The sequence below is a fragment of the Pomacea canaliculata genome, linkage group LG3, assembly GCF_003073045.1.
Source record: "Pomacea canaliculata isolate SZHN2017 linkage group LG3, ASM307304v1, whole genome shotgun sequence".
Lineage (NCBI taxonomy): Eukaryota > Metazoa > Mollusca > Gastropoda > Architaenioglossa > Ampullariidae > Pomacea > Pomacea canaliculata.
In genome coordinates this window covers 16017143-16038157 of record NC_037592.1, presented here as the reverse complement: position 1 = coordinate 16038157, position 21015 = coordinate 16017143, and the positions used below count along the sequence as shown (strand labels likewise).

Sequence of the window (21015 nt, the reverse complement as noted above, 5' to 3'; positions counted from 1 at the left end):
TGGATATAAAATCTATTTGTAAAGTATAATGTTTTTCAATGAAAATATTGGAAGCTGTATTCTATCTGTTCAATTCTAACCCCATCCCCTTCTCCAGAAAAAGAAAGATAATCTTTTCAGATTTCATGTACTTAAAGATACACAATGTTGGAGTGCTATGTAAATTGAAATAAGTAGTTCTGTCTCAGTCATGTCATGAGGCAGGCACCATAGCTAAGGCTACTGTGGTTAGTTCATAGTGGTACATACTGTTTTTAGAACGGCCATTTAGCACTTGTTAGTGTGCCAGACCAGGAGGCCGCACTAAGGACAGCAAAGATTTTGTACTCGAGCTAAGACCTGGGATTTTCAATTTTTATTTAAATTAAAAAAATTTCCACATGTTCAGGCGTGTGTGTGCGAGTAAAGCGTCCTGTCTGGGTAGTTCTCGTGGTCGTAGGCTCAGATGTCATGATAGAGCAAGTGTATCACTAAGAACCCCAAACCTCGACCTATGCACAATGTCATTTGTTTGTCCAACACAAATCTGGCGTGTCTCAGTGGCCCGTTACTGTACAGTCGACTGGCGCATTATAATCACATTATCAGGGCAGACAGCCAGCGCCTAGACTCTCCCTCCCTCCACCCACTCACACAAAGCGCTTCAGTAGAACTGCGTGATCTGGATTATCGGGCAACCTGTCGGGGGTAGCGAGGCCTTAATACGCGATTTTTAACGCCGAGTGCTGCGTCGTCTTGGCGTCTCTTGCCTGACCAGATGTAGTAGGCAGGAGGTGGCTGTCGCACAAGTGTGAGTCGCTAGCTGATCAGCAGGAGAAAAGTAAGCTCTTTTTTCATTTATTGCTTTTAAGTCCAGTGTATAGTGACTGTTTACGAATTAGAACTTCTAATGTCTGTCTTCGATAATCAGTTATCATTTTATCCAGTCCGACTAACATGTTTGCAGACTGTTAAAAGGTGGCATTCGTCCCATAGCAACGATGTCTTAGGTCCCTAGTAACGAAGGCCTTACATGCATTATTATCGACTCTGTCAACAATACGAAAATAAATATTTTGATGCTTCAGAGGCCGAGCAAAAAGTAAACCAAGAATGCTTTTATAATTTTTGTTCTTTTAAGTTATCATTATTCATATAGAAAGATCGGTGAGTCACGAGCGTTACACTAAGTCAACCATGTGCACGAACCACGAACTTGTATCGCTATACACGTCTGTGCACGAACTGCAGGTTAGAGTCAATCTGTCGTCTGCAATTATTCACTCGACAAGTGTTTCTTCTGACATTTGCAAATATTCAAGTAATAAGCAAAAGGAAAAGTTCAACTGTGACACGAAGGAGTTAAGTTCTGTCAAGTTTAGGCAGTTCATAAGAGACAAGTATATGGACTGAAGCAACAGGTGTCATACATTATTTTTAAGACATGCGCAGTCACGAAGTTGGCTTCGACGAACTTCTTTAAGATAAATTCTTTACCAGCTGAAATACGGCGTTACACGTGTATTTCGCAGGAGGGCAATCAGTTTTAATATTTCAATTGAACTATACCTTTGTACAAAGGCAACCATGCAGGGGTTGGGTCATCTGGCAGTGAGGGGAAACAAACTGTTGACTCAAATGATGGTTCATATTAACAGACACGAAGAAAGCGAATTTAAGGAGACGGTGCTTATATACAGTACTGTCATGATTTTACTTGTAACCTTTGTCCTTTAATGTGCAAGAAAAGATCGAAATGCATGACTTCAAGTTCTTAAATAACCTGGTACGCTTGTGTGTGAGAGAGATTAGTTAGGTAGTACAAAGGGGGATAAGAGTAAGGAAACGAGGAGATTAGCCTTACCTTTGTTACTTCCCCTGAAAGGCGGCACTATCTTGCTCTTCATCTCAAGCTGGATTTTTTCTATATATATAACACATTGCAATCATTGAGCTAGTTAATGGTTGCACGAAAATACCACACTCAGACTATAAACATTTAAAAGAAAGGTTTACTTTAAATTCTGGATGTTGTTTTCAATGCTCGTTTCATTTCATGGGTAAGTCGAATTTTCCTCTCAGCTTTACATCTCGCTGTTGTAGTATAACTCGTTTTGCTTTTGCATTAGCCCCAGCTGATCTGCTTACTGACGTTTAGCGCATGAAAAATAAACAGAACATTTTTCTGTTCATGTCGGCGAAAAATCGTAAACAGGTAGTGCTGAAATATATTTCATTCTAATTGTAGAGCTGCTCTCCAAAAGAGATTTATCTTTTTGCAGAGAGGGCCGGGGTTGAACATGACACGTGCCCATTTTTCTGACAGCTTTAATTGTTTATGGCGCGAATAACACAAAATGTTGTTTGGTCTAACATTAGGCACACTTTACATCGCCACAATTTCCAAAGCGACTGCATGGTGCCAGTAACTCCCACCGTTCATGTGCCACAATCAATGTTTCCTAGCTTGCAGTAAACGAGCTTCAGTAATAAGACCCGCGAGGCGCAGCTGCAGTTGTGGATTTAATCTGATCATCGCACAGGTCGAAATGTACATTAAGACGCTTCTAACAGACTCGGCTTTTGCCGAGACGCAGCGCATGGGTGACCTGTTAAGGCGTCAGCCATTCTTTGCAAACCTTGGCGATTTCGGTTTTGTAATACACGTTGGTTAAAAATGTCATCTAGACATGCATATCTATATGGATATAGATTCTGTGTATATATAGTCGACTACACCGATAGATCTTAGGCGATGGCAAGTGCGTCCGCCTACTTACGTAAAGCCATGTCTGTATATATTTGTTTCTACTAGTGTTATAGCTTATTCTAAGAGTTTGCCGTCTGTAAATCTGCATGGCTGTCCTGTTCCTTGGAACGGAACTGCTGAATCTTCCGCAGTCTTCTGGCTGTAAAAGTTACAGTATAACCATCTGTAGTTGTACCTGTTCATAAATCTCCATGTGTATGCATTAAAAAAGTAAACTAGAGATGTGCTTGTATGTGTTAGTTTTCTAGGCCATGAGCGGTAAACTACTTGAAACAGCGTTAAGACCAAGTTTACTATATAGTTTTTAGTTTGTCCTTTTATCCATCTCACGTGGTGTCAAAAAGACAAAAACAGTTTGAAAATATTCACATGCCTCGTACAACATACTTATTTTTTAAGATCAACATAAAGTGGAATGGTGAACAAAAAAGGGGACATAAAGCTGCCTATGACAGATTATGGAACCAATCAGTCAGGAACCAATCAATCCAGGAAAGTGATAAATACTATCGTTTTTACTCTGAATCGAATCCACCAGTGCAAAAAGGTATCTATGGAGATGGTAGAGGCTTTAAGTTACGACATGAAATATCTTTACTGTCTGACGGTTTGTCCATCGAATTTCCGTATTTGCAGTATGTTGAACCAGAAAAAAGCTTTGTTTAGTTTCGTATAGCAGATCGACAATGTCCTGCGCGAGATAATAACAAGAGACTTCTCAGATCACATGACTGCAGTATAAACGAAACTCAAATGACGTAATTTTGAAATGACGTGATTTTGAAATGACGTTGCTAGTGCCCGTGCAGCCAGTGAGTTAAAAGAAAGCAATGATGTCAGAAGGGACGGACACGCAGGTACAAACGTCGTGTTCCTGTATCTAAAAATCAACACATTTTCGTGAGAAACAGATCGACGCTTCTGCCATGGCGGACGAATCGAAGCCTTCCGAAGTCATCACCTGTCTCAAAGATCAAGGATGCCCTTTAAACAGACTATGCGAAGGGTAAGTGGGTGACCGTGATCATATTCCATTTCTGTTTTTGTCACCTCCCAACACACGACAGATGTTAAAGGAAGAGTACCGAGGCAAGTGAAGACGAAAGATAACGATAAATCAATGAAAGATTAGTTTCAGTTAAAACGATTATTACGTACATTACGATTTAAAAACAGCGTGGCTTGAGATATTTTCTCTTTGTAACCAGATCGACAGTTTGGTGTTCAGGTGTGTATTATATGTAGCTGGCACTTAATATTTATTTTTTCTATAATTCATTGTCTTGAAAGGAAGCAGCTTCTACTTTCATGCTGGGTTTACCTAAAGAAGATAGATGTGCATGATACCGTAAAATGTTTTGAATATTGCTGTCCATACACAGTCAGTGCATGACCTTCCATTTTTAATATCTTCATTCTGTTGTGGTGGTGTCACTGATGGATAATCTGCAACTCTCTATGTATGACTCGCCTCTCTCTTTGTACTACGTTAATATAATAAGTGGAAGACTATGTACATGGTTCTATAGCCTGTTCTCTCAAGGATACAAGTAACCAACGTCATTGAATGAGAACTGATACGAGTATGCCGCATTCACTATGTACGCGATTAGTAAGCCGGCACCATTGTAGACCAGTACTCCAGATAGAGTGGACGGTTGAACTACCACCACTTCAAACACAAAGAGTGCCTGAAAATCACCAAAAAGCACGAGACATTTACACGCGTGTTATAAAAGTATGGCTATAATTCTTTTCGTATTGCTCTCTTCTTACTCCATCCAGACAGCACTCATCAGGCTTTCTTTAAAATGAATAGAAAAAAATTATAGACAAAATAAGTGAGAATACTACATGCCATCTGCAAAGGATCTAAACTATAAAGCTGACTGACTGAAAATAAAAGGCATCGAGCTGGAGAATGTCCACGTCTTTTGAGACATGCGAGCCTGTGGGGAAAGGTTCAGGCTGAAAGAACAGGTTGAAGTGCGCTTATCCTACTACAGCTGTTGCAATCTCGAGAGAATTTCTCGTTGCCAGTTTGCCGGCTTTTTTCCTTTTACCACTTATGTTTTGAAGGGTTATTGTGCGCTTAGTTTGTATAAACTTTAACCGATAGGCTTTAAACTATGAAAATAAGACTTTTAAAGCTACTAATTAAATAACCAGTTGAGCGATTGGTAAATTTCTATTTTGAAATAGCTTAACCGGTGAACACTTGACATTACTCAAGCGGGGTCGATTGTGGATAGCCTCACCGTGCAATTATTGTCGCGTTTGTTAACTGACATGTCAGTGCTGCACTCGAGGCTTTTAGTTCAGCGATCATTTGCGTATCCTGTGAGATGAAAACAGTGAACGCAGCCAATTTTCGGCCACGCACCTTCGACCAACGTCTACAGGCAGCGAGTAGCGCAGCTGACACCGGAAGTATCAAAACCCCTGCGCGTGCGCAAGCGAGTGGTTGTCAGGGTGATCTCTATGTCAACAAGGTTGCGGGGCACTTTCCTTAGTGTATTCAGGCGTGCACCGAGTGGGCCAGACAAAGCGAGCCAAACGACAAGCAGCGAAGTCTGGCGAGACAGCAGTTGTGTGCCTAGCTATGATTCACAGCAGGTAAGGGTGCTTGCTTCAGTCTTAACAGCCCTTGGCTGCGCTATCGACCCGCTTACGTACGTACGTGTTCTTACAGGAGCGGCTTGCTGCATTCTGGTGATAGCTTATACAGTTTATACGGACATAACTCTTATCCTGAGTTTAGTTCCAACTTTTCAAAATGCTTTGGTTCTTATGTTCAGCATTTGAGAACATTTATAGTTTTTGCAAATCAAAAGATTTAGGATTTAACTGGGTGATAGATACATCGAGAAATGTATCCAAGGCGAAGAAGGCGCTTACCGCCAATGGTTACAATCTGGTTATCAGATCTTGTTTAGCAGAACTGGAATAAGCTCGAACACAATAAAACTCTAACGCGGCCTCAAAGGGAATATACTGCGAACACTGCCAAAAAAAACCACTTATATACTTTTTAGAAGAGTAAACCCAGCGTAAACATACACGCATACGTGCTCTCAACCCCACAAACACACACTTACACAATAAACAAACACTCACACATACATGGCAATTATCAGATGTAGCTGCATGTCCAACTTTTATTTGTGAGAAGCTTTTGATGAACATTGATGACGTGATCGATTAATTGATGTAAGACTACTGTCCCTGTCTGTCGGTACGTAGATTAACGATAAGGAAAGTAGGATTGCGATTGCTGATAATGACTGTATGTTTTTATTTATTAGACTTGTTACTCTATTATTTATCCACACAATGTATATTCTAGATGTAAATGAGGATGGCAAAGAATTGAATGCTTGAATAAGTTAAGACACGATATATTATCTGTATCATGAACATGCATTGCTGTTTTTTTTATGTATATATACATTCCTACAAGATAAAATAAGACTTTATTTATCCAAGATGGTGATTAGGGGCAGCTCAAAATGAAGGCACAAAACAATACCACAATATATTAGTACAGTGGTACCTCGACATACGAGTTTAATTCGTTCCGTAACCTTGCTCGTATGTCAAATTGCTCGTATCTCAAAGCAATTTTCCCCATTGAAATTCATTGAAATGCCATTAATCCGTTCCAGCTCCCAAAACACCACCTCAGTTGTTTTTGTTAAGTGTTTTTGAATAAGAAAAAGTGTATTTACAAGAAGAAACATTTATTTATGAATAACAAATACATATTCTATAAAAACATATTAAATTCTTCGTTTGTGGAAGTGTGTGGGATCTGCTTCAGCAAATCACCGTAAATCGTTCGTGCCTTCTCACACATGATGCTTTGTGTTAAGGTTCCTCCTTGAAGCTGCTTCTCTGTCACCCACACAGTCAATAGTTTCTCCATCTTTTCATAGAGAGAAGTCCGGAGCTTAGAAATTATTGTAACGCCCCTAGCTGGCGTTGTACCCTTTATCAACTCCTGTTTAAGCTCAGAACATATCATTGATGTGCTACGCCCGTACATCCTCGCCAAGTCAATTACTCGCACACCTTGCTCATGTTTTTCTCGATTTCGAGCTTTAATTCAATAGACATCATCTTCTTCTTCGGACCCATGGTTACAAAAATAAATGTGATAATGTTTTGTAAATGTACAAAAAGCAAAAAACGCGAACCCAACTTATCAAAAATGCTTCGAAAACGAGGGAAACAAGCACACAGACTGAGGTCTAGTCACTCTAGTCTGAGGTGGGAGAAACTGTTAGACGCTGCACACGACACCAATATCCGCCCCGCATGTTGGGGTCGTGTGCAGCGGTGTAGTGTGCGATTCCTCGTATCTCAAATCTTGCTCTTATCTCGAAGCAAAATATCGCTCGCTCGGCGGCTCGTATCTCAAAACACTCGTATGTCAGGGCACTCGTATGTCGAGGTACCACTGTATATGCTAGGATAAAAAGATTTCTCGATAAGAAACCGCTGCGTCAAGCACTATATTTGCATAGCCCCTAAATGAAATATAACGGCAAACAAGTCGTCACTCTTGGGGAACTCAAGTTTCAATATATGACGGTAAATTACAGTACAGTACAGTACAGTACAACATTTTAAAATCCTGAGGGCATTAATTCGATTTTGCTTGTAATCCCCTGTCATTTTCGGTGAACGCGGCATATCGGTCACAAATATATCATAGAGGATTAGGCACGTAATTTCCTTCTAGTATATGCGTGAAACGACGATTCTACAAAACCGTTGTAGCTAACACTGAATACATTTTATACTAATACAATATTCAGTCTGTGTTATGCATGCTATCCGATCAAAGGCGCTTATGCGATGAAATAAAGTGTGTAAATACATCTCCCTTAAAAATTACGCTTGGAATTTTTTTTTTTTTATTTTAAAAGAAGAAAAGACGCAAAACCAGCAGGTTCAGAATAGGGACAAAAATATGACAAACTATAATTCTTTTGGTCACTGAAACGTGACATTAGGTAAATTGATTTCACAATAGACGACATTATAACATTTTTTCTGTATCCCAATTATATACGTGTATGTGTGCGTGCGCGCGCGCGGGCAAAGAGGTAGAATAAGAGAGAAGAAGTGTTCTGCAAATCATTACTTTTCGATTTTATTTTTCATGCTGTTAGTTAAATCGACCTCAGTACATAAGAGGCTTTTGGAGTTTTGTTGGAAACTTCAATGCCGATGCATAATAGATCATAGCGACATTGCAAACAGGCAGCAAACATGAATTGTTTACAGAAAATGCCACTAAAGTGTTCAATAAACTGCTCAAGCAAGGCTTATTTGTGTATGGACATATTCTTTTCATGTTCTGTTTTAGTGCTGTTGGCGGTGAAAACACAAAATGAGAGGCAGTAACTCGACGAACTGCATTACCTGTCAAAACCAACAATAAGGACGTTCCGGTTCCGTGCTTGCGAAAGCGCACTCGGTCTCATATACATCAATACAACGCGCACACACGCACGCACACACGCACACGCACACGCACACACACACACATCAGAAAAAGCCTGAGAGAGAGAAATCTTTTTGAATTTTTATTACGGGGCTAACGGACTATCCGCACAGGATTACACAATAAAAACAGAATAAAAATCAACCGTGGTAACTGTAAACAACAATATGTACATCCATTTCCACAATCATACTTCTATCTTTTAAATCGTAACACGGCATAATAAATAGGCATTGCTGAATCTTGTAATAACAATGCGGTCATTTTGTTAGAGTAAACTTAAAGATGGTACACGTAAAAAATGATAAAATGACACAACTTCCAGTGAGAAAGAGGGAGGTGGATAGGGGAGAGAGTGCATGGGTCAGCTCTGTCGAAGGACCTCACTAGAATAACTTTTTACGAAGACGCTTTCTGAGCAATTAGTGGTTCTTTTTCACCTGGACTAAGTCAAGCTACTTGATAATTTTATGTGGTAGATCTATAATACGTGGCAGGTCTTGCCGTAAGGTTCATTCTAGTTTCGGCACATTTCATTAGGCGTGTCTTTGAAGCCGTCACTGTTGGGTGGTGTGAAGATTAAGCACTGGCCACACGTGACAGAGTGAGAAATGAGTAGGTGACGCGATAAGAGCAGTGAAAGGAAGCAAGTCGTTGTCAAGGGACAGCTCATTATCACAAGGTGCCACTGATACCGCCTTTGCGCTCCTGCCCTCTCATCAGTGGTAAAGTTGTTGTTTTATTGTACCTGCAGATAAGATGGTCGCCTTCAAGAACAAAATGGACACCGGTGCCTCCAAATTAAGGGCTTTTTAAAAGGAACCTTTATTGTTTTACTGGCATTGAGTAGATTGTTTGATAACAGCTTAAGTGTTGGAGTGGATTTATGGCTAACGTCATCTGTGTAGGTCATCTCGAGGTTTCTTGTTTCTGCAGGCGGTAGGTAGCTGTTCAAAACACATTTCATTGCGGGAAACTGGAAGGACTCATTTTTACAATTCTAAAAAGTGTCCCAGGTGGTCGACCTTTTGTTCAGAATGAAGGTAAAAATCGACGCGTACGGTCAACTTTCCTCTGTTTGAAGAACATACTTTGAGAGTTTGTACGTTTGGAGTAAGACAGAACATAAACTGCCAATATGGATGAGAAATACCAAAACAATGATACGTGTGACCGAAGCTAATACAGTCACCCATGTATAAAGCACTCTGTTACACTGAAACCAAGGCACTGGAAAGCAAGTAGGTTGGACCTTAACCGGCACCAGCCAAGTCAAACATCAGGACATCAAGGTTCAGTAAGCAGTGACTGTTATTCCACACGGTTAGCCCAACTGTGACATGGTGCCCGGGCTATCAGCTCTCACGCTTAATAGATTCAAAGAACTGAAAGCGACCAGAGGTGTAAATTCTTTATGAACGTCCTCTGAACGGGGGAAAGTAAATGGCACAAGTGCGTAGGGTCGCACTCGCAGTCTGTTTTCAAAGAATGTGTTTGCGGTATTATACAGGGTATTATATATTATTGTTCCTTTGCATAAAAAAGAAAAGAAAAGTGGGAAGTGTTCAGTCAGTTGCGTGTTGAGTTGATAGAAACCTGCGCCGGTACAGCTGACTACATTTTAGCCCTCTTTGTATCTCTATCAATTTTATAAATCAACAGCTCACAAGCAAGGAGCTCCACATGTACGGCAACATGTCAATGTTTGGGTTAATATTCTCTCTGATGTTACTGGGCACAGCTAGGTGTCTTCCGTTTCCAGGAGACCGAGGAGATCTCCACCAGAGATACGGTGTACTCGAGAACCGCTCCTCTAACGCTGGCAGACACCTGGCTTTTACATTGCCTTCCGTCTGCAACTACTCGTGTCTTAAGACAGAATTTTCGTCAGACTTATCTGTCTGTTTGTCGCCGATGTTCTACTTTATGGCACTGCTGGTCTTTATGCCACTGCCATATCCTGGTTTCTCCGCAGCACTGAGCGAAACTAGAATAATCTACCTACTAAGTTACTACAGGCCTTTCCAGGGTTTGTCCACAACACAGAAGCTAGTATCAAGTGTCTGGAAGTTGTCTGTCGTGTCATGTTCCCACCATGACATAAATGTCATTCACTGATCCACGCATTGCTGGTCCATGATAGTACTCGGAAAAAGACTTGAACAGCAGTGTCACCTCAGTGTAACCAAAGTCCAGGCAGGTTTGAAAAAAAACCCGCTTGACTTTTGATTAACAGGATGGAAGACATTTTACTTCACGCGCTTTGTATTTTGATTAAGAATTTGCAATATTTATGGCGTCTACATGCGTTCTTTATTGTAACCATGCGCTTGTAGGTAAAAGGTAATAATAATTTTACCTCTGTGTATATATATTAGTGAGGAATAATGCATAAAATAGATGCGCAAGCAAATCTGAAAAGCTGAAAAGAGAAGGTACTTTAGAGAAATGTGTATGCAGTCTATATATTCGCTCTAGACGCATTCAAACCAGCCATTCGCAGACTGATGGGTATCAATAACCTTCGTGTAGCCATTGGCAAAATTAAGGAAAGAAGAAAGAAAAAAAAGAGGCGAATAAAGAGAAGAAATAGGGCGCAAAAGATGAGGAGAAGGATTACGTGAGTGGTGTTCATATTGTGACTGACTGTACATGCTATTATTACACGACTCCCCCATCGTCTGTGCAGAATGGCCTACTACGACTCACCGCATATTGTGCGTACGCGTAGTGCAACGCCACTGACACCGGAGATGACAAAAATACTTCCATATGTCTCTGACAAAACCATCTCCCGTCATCTGGGGTCGTACGGCAAGAGCATGGACTTAGGGCACGCCCGCAATTTCTTCAACAATGCCACGTGAGTTCGTTCCTTCCTCCGTTTCTATTCACCCTTCTCCCTTTCAACCTATCTGCAGGACGAAATCCTGTCTATAATTATTTTATTCATTCAATACGTGCATGCAAGTTTATTAGAATGTTTAAGAAACACTTTTAAGTGGAAAAAGTTCTTTTTGCAGCTTTAAAAAAAAAAAAACTCCAGTAATTTGCGATGAGTTGTCAGACAAAAAGCGCCGCAGAATGGCTTAAGCAAATCATTTCTGTGTCAGAGGTGGTTAATTAGATTTTCTAGTTTTGTGAACATGAGAGTTTGTTTTCGGAGTGGATGTATTATTGATTTCTATGTCTTATATACAGGCGAACAGTGTACTCCCGGTACAGTCCTCATGACTGGAGTCTCGCAAACACCATGCATTTCTCCACTTCAGAGAAAGAGCGCTCCTTTGCCGAGAGACTTCGTGCTGACGCTTGGAGGGCTGTGAAGGAAACGGACGCTCGTACACGCAACAGACAAACAGACGTCACCAAGAAGCTAGGTTTGGCAGTTCTCACATTCCCGTGTGTGTTTGTTTGTTTGTTAATAATTTCGGTCTATGGTCTTTATTTTAAGCAGTTTGTAATTCTAAAAACAAAATTGACAAGGCAGTGACGTGATAATTGAAGGAGTGCTAAAACACCTTTAGGTTCTTTTTTGTTTGTTAAATCTGTAAACTTTAATGGGAAGTAAATAAGAAATCATAGCTTTCAACAGCTGTGATGTGTGTGTGTGTGTGCGCGCGCGTGTGTGTATATATATACATACAATCTAGAGAAATTTGAAAATGTTTTACATATATATATATAATTTAGAAAAATGTTAATGTTTCATATGAATACTGATTTGCTTTTCATGCAAGGGCTCGTTGACCATGTAATGAGAGATGATTTGGCTTCTGTTTACGCGGAAGTCTCCTTGTGATGTTTACTCAGTCATAATGCTTGTAAAGCACGCCGAAAGGCGTTAACGATCTTCGATGATGTGTACACTAGGCGAGAGGATGGTGGACATCATCTTTTGGAGGAACGAGCTAAATTCTGAGATCGGCGCAGTGGAAGTCGAAAGTAACAACCTGAAGGTAGCCCGGTCTTCCATTCACCATTCACCGGAAGCCGCTTTATTTCCCGCCGACTGGTTCCTTAGTTTCTTCTGCCACCCGCTGTAGCCTTGCAGAATCGCTAGCTAGTGGCCATGATGGTGCACGTCGTAACGAACCTCTGGCCCTCTGTGTGCTGTGGGTCAGCTTGTGTAACGGTTGCTTGCATGTTGCTGCTGCTGCTGCTGCGTTGCCAACGTGACGGCTTGAATCGAATTATAGCGATTTCACGTCTTTCGCTGCGTTTCAGAGTACATCTATCTGATTGTATTCTTAGAGGCTGTTTTCACAGGAGAGATGAAATATGCAGTAAACACATATTCAAAATTATAAAAGGGGCGAAACTGAAAGCCGTTTAAAATTATTCTGGACGGTGACTCGAGGTTCGGTGAAGTCATGGTTTCAGTTCCATTGCCTGCATGGTCTGACTTTGCCTGACGTGTAAATTTTGTCGGTTGAATCATAAAACATCGTTGCAGCGGAAGAACTTGAGTACATGCGAGAAAACATGTTCAAAACTCTGTAGAGCGGCTAAACGAAACGTTTGAAACTTATTATAGTGAATTGATGCTCATCGGAGACACAGATCAGTGAACGTAACGTTGACGTGGCATGAGTCAGGTTGGCAACGTGTGCATTCGAGTTTTTATTTGCTTCAGGTGAGCGGCTCTTTGATATTTCGTTCTGGAAGGGTGAACTTACCAACGAGATCAATGCTCTTTCCATTGAATCGGACAATCTAAAGGTAACAAGCCTCTGACAGACAGTATTTCTAATGCAAACGTTTCTGACCTGCAATGGTTCCAGCATGAAAGCAAATTTATTTTCCAGTCGATTTAGATAACATAACAGTTTCTCATCAATGAACTGTGAACGATTTGGATTAGAATATTTAGCAGTCTGGTTGAGGCTTTCAGGACAGTTAAAACGTACAACCTTGAAACTGTTCGGTATGTTCTCGTTTACACTTTTCAAAGCAGATATCCTTAAAACTATTTCCTTGGTATCAAGACTACCTGAGCACTAGATGTCTTTTATTCAGAGGAGGTCTTTATACGACTTTATACAAAGTGTAGTCTGCCTTACGTTACATAGATTTTACATGGAATACCACTAAGAAAAGTTTTAAGAAAACATATAGTCAACCTTTAGAAATGAATCTGCAAGTCTTGATTACACTGTAAGGTTTTGTTTTTGAAAATAGCATAATACGCTTTCTGGTAGAAAACATTTGTAAAGACGAAACAAAAATTAAGACGTTTGGTCAAAGCATTTAGAACAGGAATACAACAAGCGTTTCTGCTGTGTGTGTATTTTATGGTTTAGGCATGCTGTCGGTGCCCAAGAAATATGTTGTTTTCAGCATATGCGAATCTTTTCAAGCACATCTTTTTGTCTGTAGTTGTAGCAGAGAGCGTAGATATAGAGAGGCTGCACTCTGGTAGTAGCATCAGAGAGGGTAGCTATAGAGAGGCTGCACTCCTTTGTCCTTATTTGTTAAGAAAAGTTGCGTCCCTTTGAAACGTGATGCTACCAGGCTGCAGTCTCTCTATATCTCTCTGATGTAAGTCAGAGAGGGTAGATATAGAGGGGCTGCACTCTGGTAGCATCAGAGAGGGTAGCTATAGAGAGGCTGCACTCTTTCTTTGTACTTACTTGTTAAGAAAAGTAGTGACGCAGTTGCGTCCCTTCGAAGCGGGATGCTACCAGAGTACAGCCTCTCTATATCTACGCTCTCTGGTTGTAGCATTTACTCTTGCACCTTTTAGAGCATCCGTAGAAGACCATCGTGTCTGTCGATAAGTGTAGTCCTTTCATAATGCTTGTTCTCATGACCAGTTACCTACGGTAATCCTTATTTGAAGCCCTTAACAGCAGGAAGTATAACTGTGAAAGTCTATTACATATACACTTTACCTTGTATTTATTACTCTTTCACTTTGATGCGAGATATAACAAAGAACATACAGGCTAAACGAATATATATTGTGTAATGGCTATATATATAGATTAAACTCAAACTGAGGCAGTAAACAATGCACATCCTATGTGATCTAGTAATTAAGCGGAAACAATGACAATCTTTGCTTTGTAGAAAGTTGTCTGATTTTCGCTGGCGATGAAGTTACAAACCACAACTTTTATGTAATTTCTAAATTTAACTCTGTAGAACTTGAAGTTACTCCACCATGCTTCTGTGAATTAATGTAAATATATTGGATATATTTTTGTTTCTGTATTTCGTAAAAATAAAACATTGCTTCTCAAATTACCCGATTTTCAAATAAAAAAGGTTAAAATTGCAAACATTAAAATAATTGTAATGATATGGGCTTAGAATGCTGCCATGGACTTTATTTTAATTATTTGAGAACATATTTGTCGTAATAGCAAGAATAAGCAAAGAAGTAGTTAAAAGAAATAACAGAATTTGAACAAGAACCCGTGTATGATCAACCAGCCGTATAACCAACCAGATACAAATAAAGCCATAAACTGAATGCATGCATGAAGGCGCTTTACGCACGAACGTTTGTTGAAATGACCGAGAAAGGCTTGACGACATAAAGTTCTATGTGGACTGTGGCGCAGGAATACCGGCGCATGCTGGAGAAGGCACTGGGCGACTCCGCCAACCCCCTGCACATTGCAGAGGAGTGCCTCATTCAGCGAGAGAAGCGTCAAGGTATAGACCTCGTCAACGATGAGGTGGAGAAGGCGCTGATCAAAGAGGTGGAAGTCATCAAGAGGTGCCAGGCCCGCATGAAGAAGAACCTGGACAAGGCCTTCGTGCAACTCAAGTGAGTGCCGCCTTATTATGTGGGACTTTTTGATGTTATTTGATAGAAATATGGGTTTACCAGCTGAACAGCTAAACTGATAGAAATAAGACTCGGAAATAAAGGAAGAATGACAGAGAAAAAAATGATGGATGTAGTGAAGTAGTTTGTGGCAGACGTACGAGTTAGCAATACAATGTCATCTTGGTCATGTGCTGGACACTGTGCTTGCTGCAGGATGAATCGAGCGGCTCAGCACGCGCTGGAGATTGACGCCAAAGACAAGACCCACGCGCAGAACTTGGACGACCGCATGCAACAGCTGCGCAACAGCTCTGCAGGAATCGGTTTCGTTCCTGGCATCGAGAACGTCGATAACACGTAGGTCGGCGAGGACGCCCGCTCCTGTCGTTTGATGCCGCTTAGATACTCTGTTACAGTCAGGACGACATCATGCCGTCTGGCGTGTTACCATACTCATATACCGTCCGAACCTTTCCCTTCACATCTTTAAGCAAATGCAATTCTTTATCGTGCCTCTCCTAGGTTATTAGATGTTTTTAACTACTTCAATTATTTTATGGAGCGTGTTTCATTTCATTTCTGTGTGCTGTCTGTTTCTTTTGTGGGTTTTTTAAATTTTGGTTGTTTTTACCTTTCATTTACCTATATCTGACATAGCCATTGTCAACATCATCATCATTATTAATATTGTAAACACTCTCCTCCTCCTTGTGAGGATCTGACTGTTTTGCTTCATCGTCTCCTTTCGCTTTTTATTGTTTTCACAACGAAAGACGACAAATATCCACAAGGCTAGATTTCTGTCATGTCAACAAAGTAAGCCGGCTACTTTGACTGTCCAGAATCACCATGCCCGAGTCGTGGGCGCGCTACACACAGGAGAACATCGCGCGCTCCCAAAAGGAGCGTGCTGACTCGGAGCGACTGCGGGGCCTGATCGACACCTGCTTGCGCCAGTGCGCCAACGAGATGTGGAACAACTTCAACGCCGTCAACAACGCCTTCAACACGAGAATCCGTGAGACTATAGACACTAGGAACAAGCTGCAAGCCCACCTTCAGAAGGTATCAACTCTGCTGCCTCTGTTCGGACCACGATTTGCCCTGTGTTGCGTGTTCAGCAGTACTTCCTTTCTTGGTGTTGTCTGCTTTTCACAGTCTCTCTTTCAGGACACACACACACACACATACAGATACACACACACATTTATATTTATATTATTAGCTGCAAGTCCACTCATAGAAGCAATCTTCGCATGTTTTCTTTTAACTTCCTATTCACTTACGTGCCTTTACTGCTACCTATAGAATCGTTTTCGCATCCTGATAATCGAGATGTTTACATACGCCTTGTTCTTTTTTTCACAATGACCAGGTTTTCTTAGGTCCAATTATTTTCCTGATATGCTTCGTACTCTCTTATGATCTGGTTTTGGATGGAGATACAAAATATCCTCATTTAGCCGCATATGGCCTGTATGTGTCTTTGCCCGTATGTAAAGATGAAGATTGCAAGGAAACCCATTAGTCTGATTTCAAGTACATGTCCATAGAAATGGCTGTTTTCAATACTATTTTAAGAACACTACAAACAAAATCGTAATTCTTTAGATATCAGACAGTACGACACATTCTTTCTTCTCTTCTTCATACCTTCCCTCCGTCTTTCCCTGCTTCGATATCGACAACTCTCCCGACCCCTTACCCCTGAGACTGACATGATTGTTGATGACTGATGGCAGACGATGCAAGAGATTTTTGACATGGAGCGAAATGTCAGCCTACTACGCAAGTCCATCCAGGACAAGGAGTACCCCATGAAGGTGGCGCAGACCCGCCTGGACGAGCGCACGCGCAGGATCAACGTGGAGCTGTGCAATGACTTGGTCATGAAGTCGTAAGTTGTCTCCCCTAGCATCTTATTACTCTCTCAAAGTGAGTCAGGAAAGCTTCTCCTTTCCTTCTTCTCCGGCACACTTTGAGAGAGTCCGCCATTTTCTGTAAATATCAAATACACTCTTCCTATGAACTGACATTTTATGTTTATTGCAAAGCGAATCTTGTGTTTCTTGTACTCCGTAGGTTTGCGGTTTCTAGCCTATTTGTTTAAAGTATGTTAGCGTCTGACTTCAGATGGATTTTTTACGTTGTACATGCCTTTACAATATTCAGTCCATCGGTTGAGTACAACAGTGCTTCCTGTAAAAGGAAGGTTGTGTTCTACGACTGAGATCTCATGCTGTCTTGGTGAGGGTCTTTAGTAGTTTGTAGACCTTTAGCTGTCATCCCTTGCCATTCCCTCTTTTATGGTCCGACAGCGCCCTTCATTCTAGTTCTCTGGCTGCCTTCATCAATTCCCTGATGGCACGCTTCACTTTTTTGCGTTTGTAAGTTGCTTTGGGTTTTCTTGTTCTTTCTCTTCAATGCCCTCCTTTGGTCACAAAGATCTAAGATGTCGTTCGTGACCCAGGGTTGTTTCTTCTTTCTTTGACGCCTTAGCGCTTCCTGAGCTGTTGACAGCAACATTTTGGTATATCATGTTACCCTCAGTTTTTATTCTTGCTATTTAGTTCCTCTTTTGCGTTTTCTGTATTTGATTTTATTCTTCATTAGTACTGTTGTTTATTCTTTTATAGTCCATACATTATTTGTTTGTTTTCCTGTCCTTTGGTGCTGTCCATGTTTTCGTTCTTGTTCTTAGGCGCTAACAGCATACTCTTTCTGAATGTGAGTATGCTTCATAAATTTTTCAAATTATAATAATAACAACAATAATAATACTTGACGTACACACACAGGCTGCAGCATGAGGTGTCTGAGATCCGTGACTCGGTGAGAATTCTGAGGGAACGCCTTAAATCCTCTGAACTGGCACTCGCACGCCTGATGAAGACCAAGGCCGCCCTGGAACACGACATCTCAGTCAAGGAGAACTCCCTTCGCATTGATTCTTCCGTGTGCATGGGGATGCGCAAAGGCTTTCCCATGGATCCCAAAGTCGGTCCCATTTTCCAGATGCCCATATGCTAGGTACAAGCTTTTAGTTCCATGCACACAGGCCTGGTGGGCCTTCCACTGGGCTTGTGCTTTTCCCATTCTCAGCTCTTCAAATGCCGATTCGGTGCTTGTCCTGTGTCCCTTGTATTCCATCTGAGAAATAGAGCACTGCTTTTGCAGTAAACATTAAAGTCTTTAAAAAAAAAATAATATTTGCACTTTTTGGAGGGTGGGGGTGGGATACATTGCGAAAGTTAATCATCGATACAGATTAGTAAATGACACTTTTGAAGAACTTTTCCGAAGCCATTGTGTTTCGAGAAAACTACGCGATCAACAATTAGACCGCTATTTTCTTAAAATATGATATTAATGAACAGAAGAAAATACCTATTTGAAAGCCTAATTGAGTATTTTAAATAACTACTTTATCTAAAATATTAAAATGATAATTGAACCATCCTTTTAAAAAACTGTTTTCTTTTCGTCGATGTTTATGTTTCTTCATTTGGGTTCTCTATATCAAGTGGGTTGTCTTTGAGTTTTTAGAAGAGTGGAAGACTATAAATGTATTTCAAATATATTGTAATGGTCTCTATCTTTCCTCAGCACTTTGCTTAGATCAGTCATTTGACGTCTACTTATCTACAACTTTTGATTTATATTTATGCAAAGCATTTTAAAAGCGTTTTTAGATGTATTGAAATAAAAGTGGCAATCCTGTATTTTCCCAATGTCTAATGACTAAAATGAGAAGAAGTTAGATTTTTATGTAGCTATTTTGTGTGATGAAAAACTGTTCACTGCTCTACACTGGATTGGAACAATTTGGACGTGAGCTGCTCCTCTGTTGTCAGTATTATTATTATTCTTGTTGTCCAAGTCTTAGATTTTTGTCTAAGATGCCAATTATCTGTGATGACAGTGCATGTAATCAGTATGTGTCTTCTTCCAGACCCATTATTACTGACCACTCACTGCCCCTCGTATTTTAAGTTACTAGTGTCTTTTAGTTTCGCGACACACTGAAATCAAAGGGGATTACATCATTGTAGTATTCGTACTTGCCGTAAAATATTTCACTGCAGTTGCAAACATTATTTCTCATTCCTCCTATCAATGCCACGTGACCGTGATCTCAATAGCAACACTGTTTATTCTACAGCTGATAGACTTTTGCACAGTACTGCACTTTAATAGTAATGTATTTTACTTATAAACATTGGAAAATGGCTTTTCTTTATTCAACACCGTAAGTTTCCATTTATATTTATATAGGCCATGTGTGATGCAATGTAACAGTTGTTAGCATCCACAGCGACTCGAGTATTTTACTATTTGATGTTTACTTTCTAGAACATTGATTGTGTTCTTGAACAATATATTTATATCTTATTTTTAATATTTTGGAATATAAAACTCTTGTACGACTTTAGATAACTGAAGTTGTTTTTTCCATATTTTCTCTGCGGTACTGAAATATATTGCAGGAGAATATAAATAAATAAATAAACAGTCCTTAGTATAACCAGTGTAAAGACAGTCGACCTGTTAGCTACTGGTTATAAGTAAGGCTGCTATGCATTTCACAACTAGGCAGATGCAGTCTATGAGGCAGATGGTTGTTCAGAAGCAAAGCGCTGTGTTCCTCCCTTTATAGGCAGCCTGACCAGAAGACATCATCAATAGTTAGTTTTTTTTTATGCATTACAATGACCTTTAAAAACAAAGGTTGAAATGAGTTAGTTGATGTATATTGATCATATACATAGCAGGTCATCTTTTTTAATTGTATTCTAACCGGACATGATGATGTTTCAATACTTTTAAACAAACTCCACTTTCCTAATAAAATGAACGCTTGTCCTGTATTTTGTGAACTGACTAGCAGTCTTGCAAAATAATAAAAATATCAGTATTATTTGAAAACACTTTGTCCCCTACAAGATTTTTATCATTTTTGTTTCAGAGTATGAATCGAAAAAATACATTTGTCATGTACTAAGTTTCAGATGACATGAATATGTTACTGAAGCTGAGCGTACTTCAAGACAGCTGTTAAAACGACCTGTTTGCTTGAATTTTTCCTGCGTGCTTGATCTCTACAAAATTTGCAACATGCATTTTGAACTGGTCTGTAGTGCATCATTACATGTACTTGACTGATAATAAATTGTACAATACACAAAACACCTACAGGGCAGAGCTATTATTTCTAGGGGAGAGGGTGTATGTCTGTGTCATGGTGATGCATTCTTGAGAAATAAACCTACAAACATCACCGGTACAGAGAGATGTCTACACCTTGGCGTCTTGAGTATGGTGAATTAGCACACTGAATTTTATCAGCTGTAGACGTGGCAGGCATTTTATCAAGATTTGTTACTTACTTCTGTGTATTGTGATGTTTGGTAGGCATGTGTTTATTAAAACTGAATGAACAGTGCCTTGAATTCTTGTTCATTCAATTTTAGTAAACAGATTTACAATGAGCTCCATCCAGTTATTTGAGAAAGCAAACTTTGTGCACTCAGGTAAACCTATTCATATACATTGACACACACATATGAACATCATGAATAGACAAAAACGCATTAAAATATAATTTTTATCATTCCTATCTTTAGCAATTAATCATAAGAACAAATATAAACCTGTGGAACACATCATTAAAATTCACAATGTAGTTAAAGAGTACAAGTTTATATAGAAAATTCTCGGAAAAGCATTTTACACACGTTTCATCATACATGTCACATAGTTAAAACATCAAACCACTTGGGGAAAAAGTGAAATTAAAAAAAAATCAAGAAATGACAACTATCTCCGAAGTATCTGGCAACATTAATGCTGGTATCAGTGTAAGTCAACAAACAGTATTGCTTGGTAATAATCTTCTGTAGACAAATTGTGAACTTTCCATTGCAAAAAAAAAAAAAAAAAAACAAAAAAAAACTTTATTAAAAGTAAAATATT

General features: G+C 39.9%; 1 protein-coding gene across 4 annotated transcripts; it reads left to right on the top strand.

The window, feature by feature from the left end:
• Positions 1-666: 666 nt before the first annotated feature.
• On the top strand, positions 667-20485 carry LOC112558546 (tektin-3-like). Of its 4 annotated transcripts, none has more exons than XM_025229049.1 (9): positions 667-820; positions 10951-11124; positions 11463-11641; positions 12898-12983; positions 14831-15039; positions 15256-15399; positions 15885-16107; positions 16785-16939; positions 17841-20233. In XM_025229049.1, the coding sequence occupies exons 2-9, from the start codon at positions 10952-10954 to the stop codon at positions 18070-18072; spliced, it is 1401 nt and encodes a 466-aa protein (XP_025084834.1). In that variant the 5' UTR covers positions 667-820; position 10951; the 3' UTR covers positions 18073-20233. The 4 variants fall into 4 exon arrangements, with proteins under 4 accessions (XP_025084834.1, XP_025084832.1, XP_025084831.1 ...); XM_025229047.1 differs by lacking the exons at positions 667-820; positions 12898-12983 and adding exons at positions 3553-3755; positions 12135-12220 and having other exon boundaries at positions 17841-20485; XM_025229046.1 differs by lacking the exon at positions 667-820 and adding an exon at positions 3553-3755.
• The last annotated feature ends 530 nt before the right edge of the window (positions 20486-21015 follow it).